We start from the raw sequence: 10,000 nt of genomic DNA on the forward strand, positions 1-10,000 counted from the left end.
ATTGGTCGGACAAGCAGAGAGTCCCGCCCCCAAACTCACGCCATTGGTTGTCAGAATGTTTTGAGTGTCAGTTTCTCCCTTCAGTATTAATGACTTCTAGTTGAACTTGTAAAACTGGGAATTAAAGCTTTTAAGAATTTTAGATTTAAAGTTAATATTTCATGTTCTATGATGTCAGTTAATGGTCACATGACATGCAGGAAAACAAATTTAATATTTCATCTTTTTTTTTTTTCAATACTTTTATTTGTATAGCGCTCTTCACAACACACATCATTTCAAATCCGCTTTACAGAAGAGTCCATATTACAATTTAGAGCGATCTGTTATAAGATGTCTAAGTTATGCATTTCAGAAATGTACAAAATCACAGTTAGCTAAAAATGTATTAATTTAATTTAAACAATGTAATAATTAAAGGCAGAAACAATGAGCTCAGTGAAGTAATGAATACTTGTTTGTTCACAAATTATTGACATTTTGTATCAGAAAAATATGTTTTGAGAATGTTAGCTACTAGCGTTCTGTTAGCTGTAACTGTTAGCTGATCTGGCTGTTTGTGTAACACTGATTTTGTCTGCTTTATCCGTAGTTAGGGGATGGCGGTGAACGTTTACTCCACATCGATGACCATCGAGAACCTGAGCAGACATGACATGCTGGCCTGGGTCAACGACTCGCTTCACCTCAACTACACCAAGATCGAGCAGCTCTGCTCAGGTACGCTGCTAGCGCTGAGAGCAGTCGCGCGTGCGTCCAGGGCCCATACATTACACACACACATTTATATGTTCCTGATCTACACATGTGCATTTTAAGGTGTTTGAAGGCCACACAAAAAAAATCACAAAAAAAAAAGATTCACAGATTCTTAAAGGGTTAGTTCACCCAAAAATGAAAATTCTGTCAGTAATTACTCACCCTCATGTTGTTCCAACCGCGTAAGACCTTCGTTCATCTTCGGAACACAAATTAAGATATTTTTGATGAAATCTGAGCCATGTCTCACTCCTCCATAGACTGCTATGTGACCGAAACTTGCTGGCCCAGAAAAGTTATTAAAGAGATCGTTAATATAGCCCAAGTAACTCCAGTGGCTCAATCTTAAGTATATCAAGCGACGAGAATACTTTTTGTGCGCAAAAACAAACAAAAATAACGACTTTATTCCACTTTTCATTTCCTTCTCTCTGGGCCTCTAGTTGGTTCGCGTAGTGTTTTTGCGCAGCGCGTCTGTGTTGCACGTCATCACGCATCACACACATGACCGGCGTCGGCCAATAGTGAGCCTACGTGGTGACGTGTAACACAGACGCGCTGCGCAAAAAGACTACGCGAACCAACTAGAGGCCCAGAGAGAAGGAAATGAAAAGTGGAATAAAGTCGTTATTTTTGTTTGTTTTTGCGCACAAAAAGTATTCTCGTCGCTTGATATACTTAAGATTGAGCCACTGGAGTCACTTGGACTATATTAACGATCTCTTTAATAACTTTTCTGGGCCAGCAAGTTTCGGTCACATAGAAGCCTATGGAGGAGTGAGACATGGCTCAGATTTCATCAAAAATATCTTAATTTGTGTTCCGAAGATGAACGAAGGTCTTACGCGGTTGGAACAACATGAGGGTGAGTAATTACTGACAGAATTTTCATTTTTGGGTGAACTAACCCTTTAAACTTGAGAATCAGTTTAAATGTCGCGATGAATGATCCACACTACAAAATTGAAGTGCAGAATGTTTATGCTTATTGTTGACAAAACACAATCACACATGGGAGACGAGACTCTGATTGGTTTATTACGCCCTAAACACACCCATTACTCATTATGAGAATAGAGATGACACTTTCAGATCTTGCACCGGGAGCACCGACCATTTGTCCCGTCATTAAACTAACAAAAGTGGATTCGGACACGGCCTAAGTGCACTTGCTTTAGACCATGAGCTTAGATCGCTAAAATAGGGCCTAATGTGTTTGCTGGTGTTGCTAGTGGCTTTTGTCTTGCTTAGTTGGGGACATTAAATTTAACATTTAATTTAATATTCAACAATATTATTGATCTCCTGCATTGACAGCATTTTATGAGAACTGAACTGAGCTGGACGATGACATCACAACTAAATAAAAAAAACGAAACATCTCTGAACTTACTTAAAGCAACACTATGTAACATTTTTTACCTTAAAATAATGTTTCCAAAATCGTATCAGTGGTTCATCAAGTCGTAACAGGGTGAACGGCACTTCTGGATTCGCTTTGCGGTCCTTTATCTGATATTACCACAGTATGTAGGATTGCCAGATCGGGTCGCGTTTCTGTAGTTCTAATGAGACATAAGAAAACTACAAATGTGACTTGCTTTACGGCAAGCGTTACAATAGTCATTATTTTGTTTTTCTTCGTTTCTGATGTCGCAATACATCATACTTTCATGAAATCATGCATCATACTCTACATTGTCTGTGGACATCGTTCATCCCAAAGCCGGAGCTGGATAAACAGCGAGCGTGTGTGCGACCGGAGGCTAAATGATTTACCACAGCGGTAATGGACAATTCCGCTTCTAACCTGTAGGGGGACCGCTGAGGAAAAGTGCCATAGTGTTGCTTTAAGCTGGACTGTGACGCTAATTTCTTCTAGACACAAACTTTGTTGCATTATTGTCCTGTTCTCTCTGTAAAGCTGTTGTGAAGCACTCTGTGTTGTGTAAATAAATGTGACTCGACTTGCTGGGTTGTGTTGTGGCGTTCCTCAGGCGCGGCGTACTGCCAGTTCATGGACATGCTGTTTCCCGGCTCTATTCTGCTGAGGAAGGTGAAGTTTCAGGCCAAACTGGAGCACGAATACATCAACAACTTCAAAGTGTTGCAGGCGGCGTTCAAGAGGATGAGCGTCGACAAGGTAGTATTTTGTTGATTAAAATACTAAATTTGATATTACATTGTGTGTGTAAATGAATAGTCTTGGACTTGGTGCTGAAACCCAATGAACAATAGAGACACCAGAATAACAATATTCATGATCCTGAAGCTGAAAATACAGAATTATTGTAGATGAATATGTTTCACTCACTAGATATATTTATAATAATGTATAGGCCACTTTTACTGGTAACATCAGACATTTGGCATTATCAGGACCCACAAATATGCATTATTATACATTACATTAGTTTAAGGCGAGACATGGCAGGCAAAAACATGCAGATTTTTCATGCAGATTTTGGGCTAGTTTACTCCTTCAATATGTGTTCTTTCAAGCTGCTATAAAGAAAACGTTGAAAATATACATTAAGATGTTTATTTTATTGCATTTTGTTTACTTGCGGCTGTAAGTTTCTCCCGAATTTACCAGGAAGTTAGTTAAATAATTTTGCTCCTGGCTTTATCATATGTTCAGATCTATCTACCGAAAATATACCGGTATGCAAAATCGTGCATATTTAATGAGATAATGCCTAATTTGCATAATTAAACATACAAATTTCTAAAACTTGTAATACATTTTTTTTATAGACTTGTGTAAGTAATCAACTGAGGAAGTTTCATGGTGATATCTATTATTTTAAAATTTTACCCTATTCACCTGTAGTGTCTCGCCTTAACTGACACTAAAACTGAAAACTTGAATTTTTTCTCACTCAGTAATTTTTATTTTGGCTGAACTATCCACGAAACATATTGTTGCAATTCTGCATTGCGATATATTGTGACAGCCCTACCTTCTTACACGTGATGTCTGATTTCAGATCATTCCCGTGGAGAAGCTCGTGAAAGGGAGGTTTCAGGACAACTTCGAGTTCGTCCAGTGGTTTAAGAAGTTATTTGACGCCAACTACGACGGGAAGGAGTACGACCCTCAGTTCGCGCGACAAGGCCAAGACATCACACCTCTTCCCAACCCAGGTGAAGTCATTTTCCACAAATCCAAGAGCTCCTCCAGAGCGGCAGGTAACCCGACGCACACACACACACACACTCTCTCTCTCCGCACGCGTGTGTCTGTGTGTGCTTCGCTCGCCTGCGTTGAGAAACCTCAAACTAATGGTTTTGTGTTTGTTTGCAGGCTTGAATTTGTTTCGGATCTGATCTTGTGTGTTCTGGCTTTGGTTTTCAGTTTGATTCTCTTTATTGATGCTTTTCAACAAGAGAGATAAAAAAAATCTATATATTAATATATCACCATTTATTTTATTTTATATATATATATATATATATATATATATATATATATATATATATATATATATATATATATATATATTAGGGCTGTCAAAGTTAGCGCGTTAATAACGCGTTAACGGAAAATCATATTAACGGCACTAATTTTTTTAACGCGCGATTAACGCAGCGCGTATTTTCTGTTTGACCCGTGGCCCAACCCCTAGTTGGAGAAATGGAGATACACCGTGTTGCCAACCTAGCGACATTGCAGACCCCTTTGGCGATTTTTTTCCCTTCAAAAAAGCGCCCAAACCTTATTTAGTTTCTGAGAATCTACTGGTACCGCCGGTACTGCTCTCCCAGCACGCGCGCGCGCCTCTCTCTCTCGCTCTTTCTCTGCGTCTCGCGCGGAGGAGCAGCGCTTTAATTCAGTTAAACACAGATATTATGTTGCTTCTCTAATTTTACAAGTATAGCCGAAATCAGAGCACAGATATTGTCTTTATCGTATGTGTATTTGATTTCATCAGACGACGGCTCGATTATCAGGATTTTTGTGCAGATTAACTTAACATCTTGAAAGGGAGAGCTAGTTATGTCTTAATGGGTCGCGTTTCAGTCACTATTTCATATTCATTCCGTTGTTTGACAACAGAAACAGTAAAATATACCAATGAAAACAGTTTTATGGAGAATTTAGCTAAATCAAAATAGGCACAGAGAGAGACAAACTATAATGTAATAATTCTGCTAAATGTACATTTAGCATTTTCAGAAGAGCTGCCCTGTCATGCAAAAATCTAAACATGTTTGTGTTAGTAAATTGCTCAGTGCAAAGAAAGAGAATGGGAACCTGGTATTTCTTTGTTCTTTCTACACGTGTCTAATAGACATGAACAAGTTCTTTGAAAAACATCTATGACCTTTGAAACATCTTCAATGTCTCGTCTTCATGCTCTATGTTGACTATGGTTTCAATAATAAACATACATTTGCATAAAGCATCTATAATTATCCATGCCCATGTTGATTAGAGTATTACAAACTTGAAAAGTATTAATTTAAGGTACATTTAGAACAAATCAAAAGATGTGCGATTAAATGCGATTAATCGCGAGTTAACTCATGGCAATCATGCGATTAATCGCGATTAAAAATTTTAATCGATTGATAGCCCTAATATATATATATATATATAAAATAACAAAACAGAAGAATATATATGTACTTTCTTATTTTTATTTATTTTATTATTTTTATTATATATTTATTATTTATTATATATATAATAATAAAATAATAAAGAATATATATATATATATATATGTATTCAGTTATTTTATTTTTAAAATAATTAAGTTATTCTTTTAATTAATTTTGTATTATTATTTTAGATTTTTCATATATTGTTTGTTTTTATTTAATTTTTTTTATAAATTCTTTAATATATATATATATATATATATATATATATATATATAATTTTTAGTTTTATTTTAATACTGTATATATATTCTTTATTATTAACCTTTTTATTTATCATTCTTTATTATATACAGTAAACTAAAATATAAAGATGAACAAAAATAATAAGAAAGAAAAAATATGTATGTTTATATAAATAAAAACAATAATGGTAATAAATAAGTGTAAATAGATAAAATACAGAAACAATAATAAGGAAGAGTGAAAAAAGAAAGAAAGAAAGAAAGAAAGAAAGAAAGAAAGAAAGAAAGAAAGAAAGAAAGAAAGAAAGAAAGAAAGAAAGAAAGAAAGAAAGAAAGAAAGAAAGAAAGAAAGAAAGAAAGAAAGTAAGTAAGTAAGGAAATGAAAATAGAGTTTTTCTTGTGCTGTTTCTGGGCTTTGGATTTTAAGTGTGTGTTCATCAAGTCTGAGACTCTCGAAGTAGATCTTGAATTTCCATTGGCTGACGAATGAGCCTCTGCTCTGTGATTGGCTGCTGTGTGAAGTGGTGTGTTGTGATTGGCTAATGACTTTCCTTTCACACACAGGACCCCAGCGGACATCACCGACTGCACCGAAAATGATGCCCGCCCCCCCGCGTGTCATAAACTCCACCCCCTCGACTGGAATCAGGCGGAACATCCCGATGACACGAAACGGAGGCGGCGACGCCGAGATCATGGAGCTCAACCAGCAGGTGAACACAAGTTTACTTCAACTTCTGCTGTTTTTAATGGTTTTTATAGCGTTTTTACAAATGCAGAAGGAGATACACATTTATAATATACAAATATATGTTTAACTCTGAACACAAGCATGAGCCAATGAGAAGTGCAGAATGCAGCCTAATTTAAATATGTGTATTTCAGTAGTGCTGGGCAACGATTAATCGCATCCAAAATAAAAGTTTGTGTTTACACAATATATGTGTGTGTGATTATTTTGTATGTATATATTCATGTATATATTTAAGAAATATTTGCATGTATATACTGTGTATATATTTATACACAATTTATATTGAATATAGATATTTTGTATATAAATAACAAATTTTTCTTAAATATATACATGCACATGTTTTATTTATATATGCAAAATAATCATACACACACATAAAATGTAAACACAAACTTTTATTTTGGATGCGATTAATTGTTGTCCAGCACTAATAATTATGTTTAACTCTGAACACAAGCATGAGCCAATGAGAAGTGCAGAATGCAGCCTAATTTAAATATGTATTTTCAGATATCGTGTGCTACTTTAACACATCACGATTCATTCGATTAGCATTCAATTGATTTTTAACCAGAATTGATTAAGTACTAAAGCACAGACAAAACATAAATAAGATTAAGCAACTATGAAAATGAAGATGAGAGTCATTGAATGCTTCACTGAACCGTGTGTGTGTGTGTGTGTGTGTGTTTCCCGCAGCTGATGGACCTGAAGCTGACGGTCAGCGGTCTGGAGAAAGAAAGAGATTTTTACTTCAGCAAACTCAGAGACATTGAGCTGGTGTGTCAAGAGCACGAGAGCGACACGAACCCCGTCCTCGGCAAAGTCCTGGAGGTCCTCTACGCCACAGAGGTGACGTGCATTGAAACACAGGCGCTGTTAATGCAATGCATTGTGGTCAGTTAGTGCGACTAAACATGCTATTAATGTAATTCATTTAACCATGGCATGACATCAGATTTATGAACTATTGCATTTTTTTGTTTTGTTTTACACATGACGTCATAAACAGTGACCACACACACCAGGGTTCGTACAAGGTGACTTGAATTTGACTTTTGGAAAGTTTACTCCTGGAAAACCCTTGAAACCAGTCATATTGATTTGATTGATTGATCAAAATTGATTTTTAATTTTATTGATAAAACGATCTTTTCACACAAAATTTATATAGAAGCATTTCGCACAGCTGTGAGTGTGATTGCTCATAAAGATCCAAGTATATAATACATAATTTATTCTTCAAGTCAATCATATATTCATGAGAGAAAAAATCATTTTGAATAAAGAATATGTATATATTTGATATCTTTGTCATCGCATCCTTTCAATGGTTAAAGTTAAATTGCACTTTATTTCTAGCATTTTGTTTTATTGGTTTATTTTATTTATTCGAATTTAAAAGATAATAACGAAATCTGTACGAGCCCTGACAAACGTAACGTTTATTCGTGTTTGGTGTGTTTTTCAGGATGGGTTTGCCCCTCCGGAGGACGAAGAGATCGACGATCAGCCACGAGATCAGGATGAATACTGATCAGTCCTCTTCTTCCTCACTGCAATCCCATCATTCTCTCTCTCTCTCTCTCTCTCTCTCTCTCTCTCTCTCTCTCTCTCTCTCTCTCTCTCTCTCTTCATCCTTCCTCCATGCCGTCTCTCTTTTCTCTCCCTCTTTTACACTCCAGCAGACACCGGGGCGTGGCGTGATAGGCTAATAGGGGCGTGTCTATGCTAATGAGGTGTGAATTCATGCAGTGACGCTGATGTTTTATTGGCTGTGGGTTTTAATTAAGAGTCCAGATGACTCGAGCACTGAACCTGAACCTGAATGAGGATGCAGTGACACTTTCACACACTTTCTCACACACACACACTGATGTTTTGCGGTGCTGATGTAGCTAACACACACAGCCAAGGTTATTGACTAACAGTTTTTTATTTGGGCTCCAATCAGCTAATTTATTAGAGAGTTTGATGCTGATGTTTTTTTTTTTTTTATATTATATTATTATTATTATTATTATTTTATTTTTTTTCCTTAACTTTAGAAGGGTTTTTAGTTGCAATGAATTAAGTGGACAGTGTATGGAAACCGATGGAAACTTGTTTCCACCAAGGAATTAAAAAATAAATGGGTAATTGTGACTTTTTATCACATAATTCAGACTTTATTTTTCTTAAAGTTTTTATTTAAAAAAAAAGAAGCAAACTTTCAAGGTGATAACTCGCAATTGCACAATTTTAGTTTTTTATTCTGTGGTGAAAACAAAATATACTATTGAAGCTTGTTTCCACCATTGCATAAAAAAATAAAGGCAATTTTTTCCATATCACAAATTTTTTTTCTTGCATTAGTGAGTTTATTTTTTGCAGTTCTATTTATAACCTGCAATTTTGCGTTTTTTTTTTTTTTGTCTCGTAATTGCAAGAAAAAAGTCAGAATTGCAAAATATAAACTCGCTATTGCAAAAAAAGTAGGTATTGCTCATTTTTAAATCACTATTGCGAAAAAAGTCAGAATTCTGAAATATAAAATCACTATTGCGAAAAAAGTCAGAATTGCGAAATATAAAATCGCTGTTGCGGAAAAAAAAGTCAGAATTGCGAAATATAAAATCGCTATTGCGTGGAAAAAAGGTAGAATTACAAAACAAAACTCGCTATTGCGAAAAAGTCAAATTGCAAAATATAAACTTGCTATTGCAAAAAAAGTCGGAATTGCACATTTTTTTATCGCTATTGCGAAAAAAGAGAATTGTTAAATTTGAAATCACTATTGCGAAAAAAGTCTGAATTGTGAAATATAAAATCACTATTGCGGAAAAAAAAGTCAGAATTGCGAAATATAAAATCACTATTGCGGGAAAAAAAGGTCAGAATTGCGAAATATAAAATCGCTATTGCGTGGAAAAAGGTAGAATTGCAAAACAAAAATTCGCTATTGCGAAAAAGTCAAATTGCAAAATATAAACTCGCTACTGCAAAAAAAGACAGAATTGCAAAATTTGAAATCACTATTACGAGAAAACAGTCACAATTGTGAAATACTGTATAAACTCGCTATTGCGGTAAAAATTGCATGAAAAAAAAATCTGAATTGAGTTATTAACTTGCAATTGTGAGAAATAAAGTCTGAATTTTGAGATTTTTTTTTTTTACTTTTTTTTTTTTTTTTTTTACTTTTTTTTAAATCCCGTGACAGAAACAAGTTTCCCTAGAAAGCTTCTCTGATGAAATCCCAGACAGGCTGAGTCCACATGAAGTCTCTCCTGATCCGGGTGTGCGTCTGCTGTAGAGAATGCATTCACAATCACACCAGGATCACGCGTAGAGAAAGTACACTGAGTCTTACGTTGACTTTACAATCGCTACGACACATTTCCTCAAAAACCTAGGTCACTTTCTCCAAACTCTTCCCAGCTTTCAGCGTTTAATTTCACATTCAAAACCACCAACATGTCTCAAAGTCACTCTTCCAGAACACTAGCAGAGGGTTAGCGCACTTTCCACTCATTACACACTAACAACAGGAGCATTACACACTGATTGCTTGTGTTAATGTTCTTAACTAGCATAACACTCTACTGTTTACAGTTCACTGCTGTTTGATACATAGCGCATGTTTACATTA

At 35.5% G+C, this 10,000-nt stretch overlaps 2 protein-coding genes across 8 annotated transcripts in view; one reads left to right on the forward strand and one right to left on the reverse strand.

The window, feature by feature from the left end:
- Positions 1-10,000, reverse strand: part of ripply2 (ripply transcriptional repressor 2) — a 486,302-nt gene that overhangs the window by 108,518 nt on the left and 367,784 nt on the right. The window lies entirely within an intron of this gene.
- The window catches only part of mapre3b (microtubule-associated protein, RP/EB family, member 3b), a 15,262-nt gene that overhangs the window by 4,485 nt on the left and 777 nt on the right, over positions 1-10,000 (forward strand). Inside the window, exons 3-10 of one of the 7 annotated variants that reach the window (XR_014030059.1) lie at positions 593-720; positions 2,757-2,902; positions 3,750-3,951; positions 6,177-6,325; positions 7,069-7,221; positions 7,841-8,882; positions 9,242-9,283; positions 9,322-10,000. The exon at positions 9,322-10,000 is cut by the window's right edge and continues 770 nt beyond it. Coding sequence is in view for 2 of the 7 variants with exons in the window: in XM_081363691.1 (XP_081219817.1) it covers positions 600-720; positions 2,757-2,902; positions 3,750-3,951; positions 6,177-6,325; positions 7,069-7,221; positions 7,841-7,906 (837 nt within the window). In the remaining 5 variants the exon portion in view is untranslated. Of the gene's footprint in view, positions 1-592; positions 721-2,756; positions 2,903-3,749; positions 3,952-6,176; positions 6,326-7,068; positions 7,222-7,840 lie in introns of all 7 variants that reach the window. The other 6 variants (XR_014030056.1, XR_014030057.1, XR_014030058.1 and 3 more) reach the window with 6 other exon arrangements.

The sequence above is a fragment of the Scardinius erythrophthalmus genome, assembly GCF_964197995.2.
Source record: "Scardinius erythrophthalmus genome assembly, chromosome: 4".
In the NCBI taxonomy this organism is placed as follows: Eukaryota; Metazoa; Chordata; class Actinopteri; order Cypriniformes; family Leuciscidae; genus Scardinius; species Scardinius erythrophthalmus.